Genomic DNA, 15427 nt, shown 5'->3' on the forward strand with positions numbered 1-15427 from the left:
AACATGCAAATTCTCCCTAAATTATTTTCAAAAAGGCACTAGCTTTTCTTCTCCACTAGTCGCAGACTTACGAAATACGTGGGAACAAATAATTATTTTGTATTGTAATATAATGCATAATTTTTTCTCTAAGTTCTTCTTAAAAATCAAACAATTTCTATTCAGTCCAATTAGGTATACTACGGTCCCATTTGGTCCACTTGGTCAATTTCGGTCATCTTCAATCCATTTATAAACTAATTGAACCTTAAATTGATTCTTTTTATAAGTTGCCTTTTCAATTTTAGCTCAAAAATTCATTTTTTTTTCTTAATTTTTTGGTTTAAAAGTATGAAATTCTAATATATTTGGGCTAAACTCTTTAATTTTGTTTAGTTAAAAAATATAAAGAAAATAGACATTAGAAATTAGAAATATAAGCCTGGAAAATGCAAAAAAAAAAAATGATATATATTCAAAATTCTTATTCAGTCAATTTTGCCCTCTTCGATCCTATTTGGTCCATTCGGTCTTACTCAATCCACTATGTCCATTAAAGTTCTATTTAGTCTACTTTGGTCCATTCGGTCTTATACAATCCACTTCGGTCCATTTGGTCCATTTTAGTCCCATTCGGCTCACTTCGGTCTTATTCGGTCCACATTTGTTCTATTCAGTCCACTCCATCCACTTTAGTCCTATTTGGTCCATTCTGTTCACTTTGGTCCATTTTCTGTCCTATTTTGTCAATTTCGTCCACTTTGTGTCTATTTGATCCACATTGGTTCTATTCAGTCCATTCTATCAACTTCGCTCCTATTCAGTCCACATACATCCTATTCGGTCTAGTCTGTCAACTGCGGTCCAATTTGGTCTTATTCGGTCCATTCTGTCTACTTTGGTCCTAATCTTTCCATTTGTTCTTATTCAATTCACTTTGGTCCAATTAGGTCTACTTCTATCCACCTTGTTCCATTTGGTCTATTTGGACCATTTCAGTCCATTTTGGTCCACTTCGATCTATTTTTGTGCACTTACATAATGAGAAAAGACATGTTTGGGTTGAAATCACCTATTCTAAATCCAAATTTGTTAAAAATATATATATAAATCTTAAGCTAGTAATATATAAAATTGTAAATATAATATTTATTGTTGCTATACTTTTTTTAAGCCACATTAGTGTAGCATTACTTTCGTATGACTAAATTTAAGTGAAAGTCTTTCTAAACATAAATGTTATGAATATACAAATGTAATCTTTAGGACAGTTATTCATTTTTTTTAACATAGTTACTTTGTGTATGTGTGTGTGTGTGTGTGTGTGTGTGTAATTTTTACTTAAATAAATTATTCACTCTTTTAAAAAGAGATTATCATAATAATCAAAACTACTCATATCAAACTTATATTGAATATGTATAATTTATTCTCTAAATTTTATTGGAGAGAGAGAGAGAGAGAGAGAGAGAGAGAGAGAGAGACACTACTTGTGATGGGGAACTTAAAGTAGAGATGCAAGAAAAAAAATCCACTAAAAAGGGAAAAAATGAGAGAGAGAGAGAGAGAGAGAGAGAGAGAGAGAGAGAGAGAGAGATAATTACCTTTTGGGTGAGAGAACTATGTTAAGAAAAAAAATCCACTAAAAAGGGAAAAAATGAGAGAGAGAGAGAGAGAGAGAGAGAGAGAGAGAGAGAGAGAGAGATAATTACCTTTTGGGTGAGAGAACTATGTATAAAATGGGAAAGAGAATTGTAAATTTATAGTAAGAGGAGGGGAACAAGAAAAACAAAAAATAAAAGAAGATAAAGAGAGAGATAAATAAAAAGTGATATTAAGGTAGACAGGGAGATGATATTAGAAGATTGATTACTTTCTAGTTTCTTCCCCTATCTTTGTATACATGCTATTTGGTCTTTCATGATTTTTCTTTTTTGTTTTTGTCTTGATTTATTCTGTACAATGCCTTTATATCATGTACCACATAGGAACTATTCCCCCAGTTAGGGGTGTCCATGGGTCGGGTTTGTGCCCAACCCGGACCCGACCCAAATTATTCAGGTGGAGGAAAATGTGGCCCGAAACTGACCAGGAGATCTGGTCAGATTTTTCAGTTCGGGTCTTGTCGGATCAGTTTCGGGTTTATCACCGGGGTCGAAATCTGACCGGATCCAGTGAGATCTAGCCGAAATTTGGCCCGATCCGTCGAGATTTGGCTAAAATCTGGCTGGATCAGTCGAAAAATTGTAATACTTTGCCAGAAAGATAAAGGATTCGGTTCGAGTCAGGTGTCACGGGTTTGGAAACCAAAAACCGACAACCGACCCATGTGGGGTCGGGTTAGCTTCGTCAGAACCCGCGTCCAACCGCTGGAGTTGATAGATTAGGTGGCGGCAGGTCGGACGTGGGCGAGTTGGCCAGGTTAAGCGAGTCTCCGGGTCTAATGGACAGTCCTACCCCCAGTGTGTATAATCCTATCCTTTTTAATATATATGAGTTCCAAAGACAATAATCAACTTTTACTAGGAACTCCCTAGTGAAAGTCATGGAAAGAGCTAATTAATAAATCGTATGCATAAAACAATTTAAATAGGTTGGTTATTGAGCCATCCTTAATTATCAATGTACAATTACACTTAAACAATATAAAAGAAAGTCTGCTGGTGGTGTGACTTGCTCTCCTTTGTGCAAGAGTAATTAATTCATCCTTTCGTTATTATTTGTTGGGTTGTTTTTTTCTTCTTTATGAAGTACTATACTTGGAATGAAGTGAGTCAAGTGACAGATCAGCGTTGTACTAAGAAATTATTAAAGGTTAAATAGGACTACTGAAATAAGACCACAAATGACACCTCATTTGATGACTCCATGCAGTGTGACTGAAGCTATCTGGTACCTTTAGACAAACAAGTGAAGAAAAAGTTTTGCCTTGCTCAAAGAAATTTTAATAAGTGAGTACTTAATTAAATGAATTGTCTAATTCCTGAATTTTTTTTTTTTTTTTTTTTTTTGAAGTTTGAACTATTGCCTAATGCTCATAAGCTAAAGTTATACGCATTCTGGTTTCAAAACATTAATTAAAAAAGAATGAAAAAAATATATATATCACAAAAGTATCATAGTGGACGATAAAAAGCAAACTGGATATGGGAGTACTCAATGAGCTTTGTGTGGTCGCTATTAGCTGTGTCGCTTATTTGAACTCTTTCCTTTGGCAATGGAGACTGAACAGAAAAATGGGGTTCCCCTTCCTCTCACTGTACCTCTCATGCATGCTGAGACTTACCACGAGCCATCAGCAGTAGAGGCTAGTAGTGGTGTACAAAAAACTACCAGCACCACATCATTTTTCAAGACCTGTTTCAATGGACTAAATGCATTGTCAGGTTCTGTTCTTTTTCTTGATAATTCTTGTTCTGAGGATTTTATTTTATATTTGAAAACTTATTTATTCGTTGCCATTGATTCATAGGTTTTTGTCGTATGTTTTTGAGTATATGTTAATTTGTTTCTCCAATCTATATGTTTCCTCATGTTGAACAAAATGTATAGCCCCCATCCAAGGAAGTGAATTTGCAGATTGGAGAGTATTTTTTGTTATATATTTCTACATTGCCTAGATCAAACAAGTAGGTTTCATTGCTATAATTATATGCTCAATTATAAAGGATTTCAACCCTTCATTCTCTCCTTACCCGATTTCCAGGTGTTGGCATACTGTCAGTTCCATATGCACTATCATTAGGAGGATGGTTAAGTTTGATACTTCTTTTTGCTATCGCCATTGCAACCTTTTACTCAGGCCTGCTGATACAAAGATGTATGGATATGGATTCTGATATCAGAACTTATACTGACATAGGCAACCGTGCATTCGGGAATAAGGGACGAATATTAGTATCGGTTTTCATGAATGTGGAGCTCTTTTTAGTTGCGACAGAATTCCTAATTCTAGAAGGGGATACATTAGATAATTTGTTTCCCAACACAGGATTTGAAATAGCTGGTGTTGGAATTGAAGGAAAACAAATCTTTGTAATAATTGTGGCCATTGTAATTTTACCTTCAGTTTGTTTAGATAGCCTGAGCCTTCTTTCATATATCTCTGCCAGTGGGGTTTTTGCTTCTGTTATTATACTCGGCTCAGTCTTGTGGACTGGTGCATTTGATGGAATTGGATTTCATCAAAAAGGGACACTCATCAACAGGAATGGAATCGCAACAGCTGCTAGCTTATATGCCTTTTGTTACTGTGCCCATCCTGTCTTCCCAACAATGTACACTTCTATGAGAAACAAAACTCAATTCAGCAATGTAAGTAGAAACAAATTCTTTGAGTTTTATTATTTTAAAAATGATTTTAATTATGAAATATATCATGAGATTTAGACAATGTCAAGTTTTAGCAGTCATTTTGAAAGCAAGGTGCATTTAGCTGTTTATGTTGCTTACTTCTGCTTTGCTATTTTTATTGCAGGCCCTGCTTCTGTGCTTTACTTTATGCACCATTAGTTATGCATCAATGGCAGTTTTCGGTTACTTTATGTTTGGGTCTAATGTTCAGTCACAAATAACTTTAAACCTTCCAGCTGAAAAGCTTAGCTCAAGGGTGGCAATATGCACTACCTTGGTCAATCCTATAGCCAAATATGCATTAATGGTTTCACCTATTGTGAATGCTATCAAAAGTTGGTTTCCATGTCAGTACAACAAAAAGATGGTTCGCCTCTTAATCAGTACCTCGCTTGTAATCAGCACAGTTATTGTAGCGTTGGCTGTTCCCTTTTTTGCAACTCTCATGTCATTGGTTGGAGCATTTCTAAGTGCCACAGTTTCAATTATACTGCCATGCTTATGCTACTTGAAGATTTCAGGCAGTTATCGGAAAATTGGATGTGAAATGGTGATTATCTGGTGCATAATACTAATGGGTGTTGCATTGGCTATAAGCGGTACTTACATATCTCTTGTACAAATAATAGGGGATCTATAGGCAGATACTTTCTCTATGTCGATGTCAGAATTGTGGTACTGTATTCAACTACTGAGTTGTCTTGTAGGGGATGCTTGATTTATTCAAACTGAGTTGTCTTGTAGGGAATCCTTGATTTATTCACACTCAGCATTCAACTACTGAGTTGTCTTGTAGGTAGATTTCATTATATTCTTGATGCATAATGAAATCAAATTTAGTGCCCATTTGAGAACAACTTATCTAATTTTTTTATTGAAAGTACTGCAGATAAAAAGTTAAAATTAAGTAAAATAAGTAAGTGACTCACGTAATACCTGCAAATAGTAAGAAAAATAAATAATAAGCTAAATTATAAGTGCATCCCAAATAGGCACTTAGTATACTTTTTTGTTTTTGTTTAAGACACTGTTACCCTAAATTAGAGGTGGAGCCTTGGCATGATGGCAAGTTGCTTCCACCAAAAGTGACAGGTCGTGAGTTTGAGTCCAAGAATCAGCCTTTCCAATAAATTAGAGGTAAGGCTACTTACCATAACCTCTCCTAGACCCCGCAAAAGTAAGAGTTTTGTGCAATAAGTATGACCTTTTTACATTGATACCCTAAATTCTCAAAATATTGACACCTTGCCCCTCTATCGCCCCCCCCCCCCCCTCCCCCCCCCCCCCCCCCCTCCCTGTTAGGAATCTCAAGATAATTTTGTGACCTGATGTGCTGTTGTGATCAGGAAGTTGTTGCCTGTTTCTGCTTGCTTAATTGAGTCTAACAGATTGTATAATTAGGCAGGTGATGTAGTTAAGAATTGTCATATACTGTAAATAGTAGTTAGCTGAGTAAGCAAAGAACAAGAATTGACTTTACTCTCCAATCCCTTAGAACTATTGACAATTTCATGCTTCGATGCTATTAATTGCTAAGTACCATCATATTATTCTTTTTCCTATTATTTACTCTTACCATATAATTTTTTGATCAGCTCAATTAGCAAAACAAGTTGGAATTTCTTGAGAATCCATACTTCAAAGAGTTCTAATGTGGGAATCATTTTATTGTTAGAATTAAGGTTGAGCGATTAAAATCACCATTTCCTAACATCTTAACGTTTTTGGGATAATCAGTAATTTATCATGATATCAAAGAAGGAAGTCCTAAGTTTGATTCTTGTTTCTAACCTACCTCCATTTGAGCACCTAACCAATCTCCCATGTGTTTATAATCTGCTCCCTTTTAATATATAAGAGTTCCAATTACATTAATCAACTTCTAAAAGTAACTCCCCTGTTGAAGCAATGAAAAGAGCAGAGAAGCGTTAAATAAACCATATGCAAAAAACAATTTAAAAAGGTTAGTTATTGAGCTATCCTAAATAATCAATGTAGCCAAGCTAGTGTCTGCATTGGCTCTGTAGCAGCCGTGCTCCAAACAATTTAGAAGTGTACTCACCATAGAAAACCAAATTAAACTGGAACCTGTTATGATAGAACAAAACCTATATGCCTTAGAAGAAGTCCATATTATTTTTAAAGCTGAAGTAGCTAGCAAAGCAAATACAGTATAGGAGAATTACACTTAAACAATATAGAAGCAAGTATGCACCATGCAAATCCCCCTCGATTATTTTCTATAAGGAAGGAATAAACTTTTCTTCTCCTTAACATTTTTCCCTTCTTTTTGTATACACAGTATTTGGTCTTTCATGAGCTTTCTTTTCTTTTGTTCTGCAATTACATGTAACATCGTTCTTAGTTGGCCTTTATTTCAAAAACCACATAGCAAAAACACCTGCTGGTGTAGTGGGACTTGTGCAAGAGTAATTCATCCTTCTATTATTATTTGTTTGGTTGTTTTTTTTCTTCTTTATGAAGTACTATGCTTGGATTGAAGTGACAAATCTGAGTTGTACTAAGATAATATTAAAGGTTATTAAAATCTATCAATAAATAAGAGCATTGGAATAAGACCACACATGACACCTCATTTGATGACTCCATAATGTGATTGAAGCTATTTAACACCTTTAGACAAACAAGTGAAGAAACAGTTTTGCCTTAAAAAAATTTTAATGAGTGAGTACTTAAAAGGATTGTCTAGTTCCTGAAAGTTTTCCTTTTTTAGAAGTTTGAATTAGTGCCTAATGCACATAAACTAAAGTTTTATGCATTCTGGGTTCAAAATATTACTTAAAACCTGTGGAGGAAAATTTATATATATGCACATGTATGACAAAACCTATAAAATTATTTTAAAAAGAACGAAAGAAGATCACAAAAGTATCTTAATGGACTATAAAAAGGCAAACTGGATATGGGAATTATCAATGAACTCAGTCCCCAAAAGCTGCGTCACTTATTTGAACTCTTTACCTAGACAATGGAAGCTGAACAGCAAAATGGGGTTCCCCTTTCCCTAACTGTACCTCTCATGCATGATGAGACTCACCAAGAGCCATCAACAGTAGAGGCAAGTAATGGTGATCAAAATACCACCGGCACCACATCATATTTCAAGACCTGTTTCAATGGACTCAATGCATTGTCAGGCTCTGTTCTTTCTTCAGCTAATTCTTGTTCTGAAGATTTTATTTCAAATTTTAAACTTTATTTTTCAATTACAGAGGAATTGGAATTGGACCATTCATTCTCTCTCTCCTTAACTGGTTTTCAGGTGTTGGCATACTGTCAGTTCCATATGCACTATCATTAGGAGGATGGTTAAGCTTGATACTTCTTTTTGCTATCGCCATTGCAACCTTTTACTCAGGCCTGCTGATACAAAGATACATGGATATGAATTCTGATATCAGAACTTATACTGACATAGGCAGCCATGCATTTGGGGATAAGGGAAGAATATTAGTATCAGTTTTCATGAATATGGAGCTCTTTTTGGTTGCAACAGATTTCCTAATTCTAGAAGGGGATACGTTATATAATTTGTTTCCTGACACAGGATTTGAAATAGCGGGTATCAAAATTGAAGGAAAACATATTTTTGTAATAATTGTAGCCATTGTAATTTTACCTTCAGTCTTGTGGACTGGTGTATTTGATGGCATTGGATTTCATCAAAAAGGGACACTCATTAATTGGAATGGAATCCCTACTGCCGCTAGCTTATATGCCTTCTGTTATGGTGCCCATCCAGTCTTCCCAACAATACACACTTCTATGAGAAACGAAAGTCAATTCAGTAATGTAAGTAGAATCAAGTTCTTTGAGTTTTCTAATACTATAGTCCATTATATAGTGCTAATTTAATTACTTTAAAAGTGATTTTAACTATGACATATGTGATGTGATTTAGACAATGTCAAGGTTTAGTCCAAGCAGTAAACTTGAAGCAAGTGGTTTTTAGCTGTTTGTGTGACTTACTTCTGCTTTTCTATTCTAATTGCAGGCCTTGCTTCTGTGCTTTACCTTATGCACTATTAGTAATGCAACAATGGCTGTTTTCAGTTACTTAATGTTTGGGTCAAATGTTCAGTCACAGATAACTTTAAACCTTCCAGCTGATAAGCTTAGCTCAAGGGTGGCAATATGCACTACCTTGGTCAATCCCATAGCCAAATATGCATTAATGGTTACACCTATTGTGAATGCTATCAAAAGTTGGTTCCCACATCAGTACAACAAAAGAATGTTTGGCCTCTTAATCAGTACCTCGCTTGTAATCAGCACAGTTATTGTATCGTTGGCTGTTCCCTTTTTTGAGACTCTCTTGTCATTGGTTGGAGCATTGCTAAGTTCCACAGTTTCAATTATACTGCCATGTTTATGCTACTTGAAGATTTCGGGCAGTTATCGGAAAATTGGATGGGAAATGGTGTTTATATGCTTTATAATACTAATGGGTGTTGCACTGGCAATATCTGGTACTTACACATCTCTGGTACAAATAATAGGGGATCTATAAGCAGATAATATCTCTATGATAATGTTAGAATTGCGTTACTGTATTCAACTACTGAGTTGTCTACCAAGGAACACTTGATTTATTAGATTTTGCTTCTGATTGATGTTCTACAATAAAGTTGATCTGCATTATTTGTAAAAGGCAGATGTTAGGAATTGGAGACGTCTCCAACAATTTATAGAAATAATAGCCATTTTAGATAGAAATAATAGTGCCTTAAGTGAATGAAATTATTCTGAATTGGTGATTCTTGGATGCTCTCATGGAAACAACTTATTCTAGAGTGCTACACTTACAAGAGGACTGATTGCTCAACCCAGTTTGTAACCAATGCAAGTTTATAAGAGATGCACTATGTCTCTATTAGCACATATCCTAGGCACTACTGAACTTCGACAGTGTACTGGGACAGCTTGAAATATTTGGAATGAAGTAACATATTGTGAGTTTTCAACTATAAAAGATTTGCTTTATCCAGTTCTTAGAGATCCATTTATTGTTGAAAAGTGGGCTAAAAGGTGCATGAAATTTTGTGTCTTGAAGAAATTATATAAATGAAGCCCAAATTCCTATCAAGCAACAAGTCATTTGCAAGGAATATTTTCACTTACCAATCCAACTAATAATACAACTATCTTTCACAACTTGTTGAGATGCTACGATATGATTAGTGAGTAATAAGTCTAACAATACTTTTATTTTCTTTGATGACGTGGAACCTCACCAAGGTAAGACTCTTTAGACTCACCCTAAAGAGTAAACCACGGATATACGACCCTACCATTTAGAACCGTGTATTAAGTAATACAGAATGTCTAGGTCTAACAATACTTTTAGATGGAAAAAGTTTATGGGTCTATAATACTTGTTAACTTAAGCAATTTATGGAAAAAGTTTGCCTATAGACTTTCTCTTAACCTAAAGTAATTGCGATAAGGTAGTATTTAAATGAACTTTCTAGACTCTTCTGTGATGCTATTGTTAATTGTTTAATGGACACAATCTTATCCCTTGTACATTCTTGGTTCAAAAAATTTCATAAAACTTGTCGATTTGACTTTATATGCACATGTATGACAAGTCACAAAAGCCCACAAAATTAATAAATAAATAAAAAGGGTTGGAAGATTAAAGAACGAAACGTACCTTACTGGATTATAAATAAGCAACAAAACGTGATAAGGGATAGTTAAATTTTAATGAACTCTCAGGCCTAGAAAAGCTTGCATAACGGACCCCAAGGTCTAGAAAAGCTTGCATAACTGACCCCAAGTAATGCTCCAAAGATTCTAGGCTTAAAAATAATCTTTCAAGGAGGGTTAAATAAAAAACAACGTGCTTTATTGAATTATAAAAAGTAGATTGTGATAAGGGTATTAATGAATTCTTTGGTCTCAGCTCAGCAATCTGTTACTTTATTTATTTATTTATTTTTTTTATAGATCATGCTAACGGGTGCTTTAAAGTAATGGTTAATAATCCATTTTAAAAAAATTTTAACACCACTTTTATGAGAAATAGATAAAACTGTCAAAACATTAATTACTTTTTTTTTCTCATAAAAACTTTCTTAAAATTGATTATTAACCATTATCCTAAGGGCATCTATTAGTATTTTCCTTTTTTTATTGATGTACTGCACAAAGCCCGCAAAATTAAGAAAGGCTTAATTACAATCATCCTAATCCACCCTAAAATATAAAATTTGCAACTAAAGTTGAAAATTTTCAGTATAAAAATTAATAATTTATTGAGAAATTATCCACCTAAAACTATAAGAGTGTTTGAAGTGTGCTCCACTAATTTAGACATTAATTTAGATAGTGGGTGGAAATTGCAAATTATTCCTGAATTAGGGCGTTGATTGCAAAATTTTGTAGTTTAGCTACATGTTACAAATATCCCTATAGTTTATGCTAGATAGCTACAATTAACCATTAGAAAAAACAAGGAAAAGATTGGCCTTTGCCCTTTTTAAAAAAACAATCCAGCATTTTGCCTTCTTTCTTAAATTAATTAGGGAAATGCCCTTCTTTTGAAAATCGATTTTCTCAAAATCGAGTTAAACTCTTTAGCGGCGTTTTTAAAGAGCCTATAGTGATGTTTTAAGAACCTATAGTGGCATTTTGTAACTCGACTTCTATGAAGTCGAGTTATAGGTAAAAAAAGAAAAAAATTTGCATGTAACTCGACTTTATGAATATCAAGTTACAAAACGCCAGTATAGATCCTTAAAACGTCACTATAGGTTCCTTAAAAAAGCTGCTATAAGACTTCAAATTTTTTTTTTTTTTATAACTCGATTTTAAGAAAATCGAGTTTCAAAATAGAGACATTTTCCTAATTAATTTGGGAAATTGAGCAAAATGTTGGATTTTTTTTTTTTGAAAGGAGCATTTGCCCATTTTCTCCAAAAAAACAACAATGTTAGGAACATAATTTTTTCCGAATTATTTTCACTCCTCACCAAGGTGATGACTTTTTTCTTTCATACATTTTAAGTGAAAACACTAGACAATATCATTGAGCTACAAAGTAGCTTGAAACAAGATTACTTTTACATAGATAATGATTCATTGAGCTACAAGTACCTTGAAACAACACTACTTTTACATAGATAATGATTCACTGATGACATCTCTGGTGTGCTAATCATAATAGACCAAGTTTACCACACACACACACACAAAATTCCATAGTAAACTACGCCAACAACTGTTAAAAACAATGTATCTCTAATTTAATTCACCATACACATTAAAAACTAAAATATAGAAAAGAGGGACAAGCATGTTTTATTGATTTGGACTTACCAAGAAAGTGTTTCATTGGAGGATTTTAAAACCCCCACGCCCAACCTCAAAGACTATTAAGAACGTGCTGAAGCTAAATTAACTTTGGTATTTCCAAGAACTCTTTTAACACGTTTACAAGTATCAAGGGATAGGTTTAGGATATTCCATTCAAAACAAAGTAAAAACTCAATCTGCACTAATTGATCTCTCATCTTGAACTGCTTGTACTTGTATGAGCTAGGACTAGGAGTGTGTGTATGTGTTTTTTTTTTTCCTTTTTTTTTTTCCTTACATAATTCGATAGTTACAACAATAAGAGAGGAAGATCCAAACACTTGTTCTTTTTTATAAAGAAAAACAAGTAAGGGAAAAATGACAATAGACCTCTTGAGCTTTAGGTGTTTGCAAGGAAAGGAAATAAAAAGTAGTGTGTACTTTTTTTGTGTGAAAAAATTTAATATGGAATTGGAAAAAAAGGAAGAAAAAAAAATGCAACATACAAATCAGCAAGGATTCAATCAAACCTTCTGTTAAAGTTTCAACACCTTGTCCCCCAGCTCCAGATTTTGGCAAATGTAACTTTGATGCTGTGGTACGAAATGATCATGTTTGTATTGCAGCTGTGTTTAGAAATCATAGAACTGAGATCATTGTAATTTTGACAGATATTTTGGATTAGGGTGGCCCCATTTGGGCTAAGGCCCAAAATGGAAAAGTTGGTAGCTCTTTTTGTTGCCTCTTGGTATAGTTTCTAGTTGTAAAGCGTTAAAAACAATCTTCATCTCTTTTGTTCCTTTATCTGTTTTGGAGGACTGTATTGTAGATGGGACTAGTGCCCCCTTAGCTAAACATATGTGTTTCAAGTAAAACAAAACAAACAAACAAAATCCAAATTTTTTTTTTTTCCAATTCTTTCAACAAATTTTTTCTTAATGATTTTCTAAACAAGAAGTGTAGTGTCTTCTACAACTTATGAAATAATATTTTAGTCTCATCTTTGGCGGAGAATACTCTCCTTGGAAGAATTAGGGTGGTCGATTATGGGTCCACTAGTTGTATAGGAATGAAATGGTCATCATTGCTAGATAGACTCATCACAAAATCCATTAATATACTGTTAAGACAGTGTTGGAAGCACCTTTCCATACAAATCAGTTTAGCGCATCACGGTGAAGCAATAGAAAACAAACAAAAAATTGTATACCTTCAACTATGAGTAATGATACTAAGGTCTTTTATTCTTTGCACACCTCATTAATTTTTTCTTGATGGGTAGAAACAACCTAATTTATACATGTGAAAGGGACTTCGGCTATCTATTTATAAATATCCTAAAGCTAGAGTAAAATTCATTACACACTAGGTCATTTATACGTTAAAAAAACTAGCATTCAATTTATCACTCTCTAAGAGAGTATAATCATCCTTAAAATAGCCATCTATATGCTCCTTGATGGTTTTTTCAAGCAAACTAATCTCCATCAACTTTTATGATCATTGACTGTTGAATAGACTCACATGTATATGTGGAAATGAGCTCAAAACCACTGATCCAATTTAAATGAAATTAATACACACACACACACACACACACACACACACATATTTATAGAGAGAGAGAGAGAGAGCCATATAAAATAAAATTCTGACATACTCGTCACAATTTATTTGGTAACCATGCGCTGTCGATCATCAGATGATTGTATAAAAGTAAAGATATTTTAATATGAAAAGGTAAGTTTTCAAGTAACACTTGAAAGGAAAAATAAAGGGCACAAAACTTACTGACAAGAAAAATTCATGGAAAATCAGAGGTTGTGCAAAGCCAGTTTCTACATTCTGCAATAGAACAGCATCATGAAAAGCAGTTTCAATTACAATAAGTTAATCATCTTCATGTGCAAGCTCAGCCCATCTAATAACTGGTAGATAACCCCATAATCAGCTTGATCATCATATCCAGAAAAGAACCTATGGATGGATCCACCTAAATTCACACAACTCTCTCCCGCCATTTTCTTCAACCTCCCAGCTTTCATAATCCTCCTCACATCTGCCGCTTTCTCCCACATCCCAACTTCAGAATACATGTTTGCAACCATCACAAAATTCCCACCTCTCCTCGGCTCCAATTCAAGCAACTTCTTCTTCACCTTATCTCCCACCCCATCTTTGTCATTAACATAATGAATGCTGCACGCACTAAGCAAAGTCCTCCATATAATTGGGTCGGGTTCCATAGGCATGTTTATTATAAAAGCATAAGCCTCCTTGAGTTGGCTAGCACGGCCCAAGATATCCACCATTGCACCATAATGTATCATCATGGGTTTAATTTTATGCACATGCTCCATATCATGAAAGTATCGATACCCATCATCCACTAGTCCTGCATGGCTACAAGCACAGAGGACCCCAAGAAAGGTGACATAATTCGGACGTATTGATGAGTTATACATCATCTTTAAGAAAAGATCAAGAGCTTCCTTAGCAGACCCATGTTGAGCTAGCCCCAAAATCATTGCACTCCATGTCCAAACATTTTTCTCTTGCACTCTATCAAACACCAACCACGCATAATCTACATCTCCAGATTTTGCATACATGTCAACAAGGGCAGTACCCAATTGAAAATTCAAAACCATCCCTCTCACAATAACTAGGGAATGAACCCATCTCCCTAAGCTCAAGTTTCCAAGCTCAGCACACGCAGAAAGCATAACCACCATAGTGGTCTCATCCGGCTCAAAACCAAAATCCCTCATCTTCAAAAAATAACACATCCCATCATCAAACCACATGTTCTCAACACAAGCAGTTATTACAGCATTCCAAGAAACAACCGTTCTCACAGACATTTCATCAAACACCCTACACGCATCCGAAATCCTCTTACAACACCCATAAGCACTGATCAAACTGTTCTGAACATACACATCAGAGTCCAAACCACACTTCACAACCTCCCCATGAACCTGCCTCCCTTCCTTAACCGCCGCGCACGCCTTGAAAAGGAACGGAAACGTGAGTTTATTGGGTCTAATTCCTCGCCTTCGCATTCCAAGAAATACCCATATCGCCTCTTTCGGAGAATCGCTCGAGGCATATCCCCTGATGACAATGTTCCACGGCAAAGGCGTCGAATCATCGAAACCATAGAGAATCGACCGCGCATAACGCAAGTTTTTTGAGGGAGACAGAGTGCAGAACCGGATGAGTTCGCTTAAGAGGAAGCTGTCTCTGTGGAGGCCAGAGACTATGATTTGAGCATGGATTTGAAAGAGCTGCTGGGCTGAGGAGCAGAGCTTGAGAAGAGTGAGGCACTGGTGCTTTTTGGAAATGAAATTTGAATTGCAGTTTGAGAAATTTGGAGGGAAGATGGGATTGGCAGTCGGGATTGGAAACCGAACCATGCATCGAGTTTTATGTCTTACCTCATTGATTGTTATCTCTCTTTTTGTTTGTTTATTTGTGTAAGTTGGATCAGTATAGCCGTATAGGTATTGGACTAATGGGCTTTTGTAGGCTTTGTTTTGAGTTTGCACTTTAACACATTTATAGCAAATTTTAACTGGGTCATTACTCATTTCTTACTCATTCTTTAATATTTTGATATTAAATTGTAAAATTAACAACACTTCTATTCTTAGAGCCTTGGCATCAGGTGTGCCAAAATGCTAAGTTTTAGCATTTGGCACACCGAACACAAAAATTATTGCTTTATGAGATGTGCCAAATGCAAAAGGAAATGACACGAAGCTACAATGAT

The 15427-nt window shown here is 35.0% G+C and overlaps 3 protein-coding genes across 3 annotated transcripts; 2 read left to right on the forward strand and 1 right to left on the reverse strand.

Annotated features, from left to right (window-relative positions):
- The first annotated feature begins 3151 nt into the window (after nt 1–3151).
- LOC112024369 (amino acid transporter AVT1I) lies at nt 3152–5133 on the forward strand. Its single transcript, XM_024057007.2, has 3 exons — nt 3152–3365; nt 3686–4293; nt 4457–5133. The coding sequence occupies exons 1-3, from the start codon at nt 3197–3199 to the stop codon at nt 4970–4972; spliced, it is 1293 nt and encodes a 430-aa protein (XP_023912775.1). The 5' UTR covers nt 3152–3196; the 3' UTR covers nt 4973–5133.
- A 2188-nt stretch (nt 5134–7321) lies between these two features.
- On the forward strand, nt 7322–8863 carry LOC112024312 (amino acid transporter AVT1I). The gene is made up of 3 exons (XM_024056950.1): nt 7322–7490; nt 7616–8145; nt 8348–8863. The coding sequence occupies exons 1-3, from the start codon at nt 7322–7324 to the stop codon at nt 8861–8863; spliced, it is 1215 nt and encodes a 404-aa protein (XP_023912718.1).
- Nucleotides 8864–13291: 4428 nt separating this feature from the next.
- Nucleotides 13292–15193, reverse strand: LOC112024359 (pentatricopeptide repeat-containing protein At2g36730). The gene has a single exon (XM_024056995.2). The coding sequence runs from the start codon at nt 15069–15071 to the stop codon at nt 13533–13535; it is 1539 nt and encodes a 512-aa protein (XP_023912763.1). The 5' UTR covers nt 15072–15193; the 3' UTR covers nt 13292–13532.
- Nucleotides 15194–15427: the final 234 nt, after the last annotated feature.

This window comes from Quercus suber, unplaced genomic scaffold (genome assembly GCF_002906115.3).
Source record: "Quercus suber isolate HL8 unplaced genomic scaffold, Cork oak 2.0 scaffold_269, whole genome shotgun sequence".
NCBI lineage: Eukaryota > Viridiplantae > Streptophyta > Magnoliopsida > Fagales > Fagaceae > Quercus > Quercus suber.

Bases quoted from the DNA above. Each gene is read 5' to 3' on its own strand.
- LOC112024359 (XM_024056995.2), bottom strand. From the start codon at position 15,071: ATGGTTCGGTTTCCAATCCCGACTGCCAATCCCATCTTCCCTCCAAAT.
- LOC112024369 (XM_024057007.2), top strand. From the start codon at position 3,197: ATGGAGACTGAACAGAAAAATGGGGTTCCCCTTCCTCTCACTGTACCT. The intron at 3,366-3,685 runs GTTCTGTTCTTT...CCCGATTTCCAG, and splicing joins TGGACTAAATGCATTGTCAG to GTGTTGGCATACTGTCAGTT. The intron at 4,294-4,456 runs GTAAGTAGAAAC...TTTTTATTGCAG, and splicing joins ACAAAACTCAATTCAGCAAT to GCCCTGCTTCTGTGCTTTAC.
- LOC112024312 (XM_024056950.1), top strand. From the start codon at position 7,322: ATGGAAGCTGAACAGCAAAATGGGGTTCCCCTTTCCCTAACTGTACCT. The intron at 7,491-7,615 runs GCTCTGTTCTTT...ACTGGTTTTCAG, and splicing joins TGGACTCAATGCATTGTCAG to GTGTTGGCATACTGTCAGTT. The intron at 8,146-8,347 runs GTAAGTAGAATC...TTCTAATTGCAG, and splicing joins ACGAAAGTCAATTCAGTAAT to GCCTTGCTTCTGTGCTTTAC.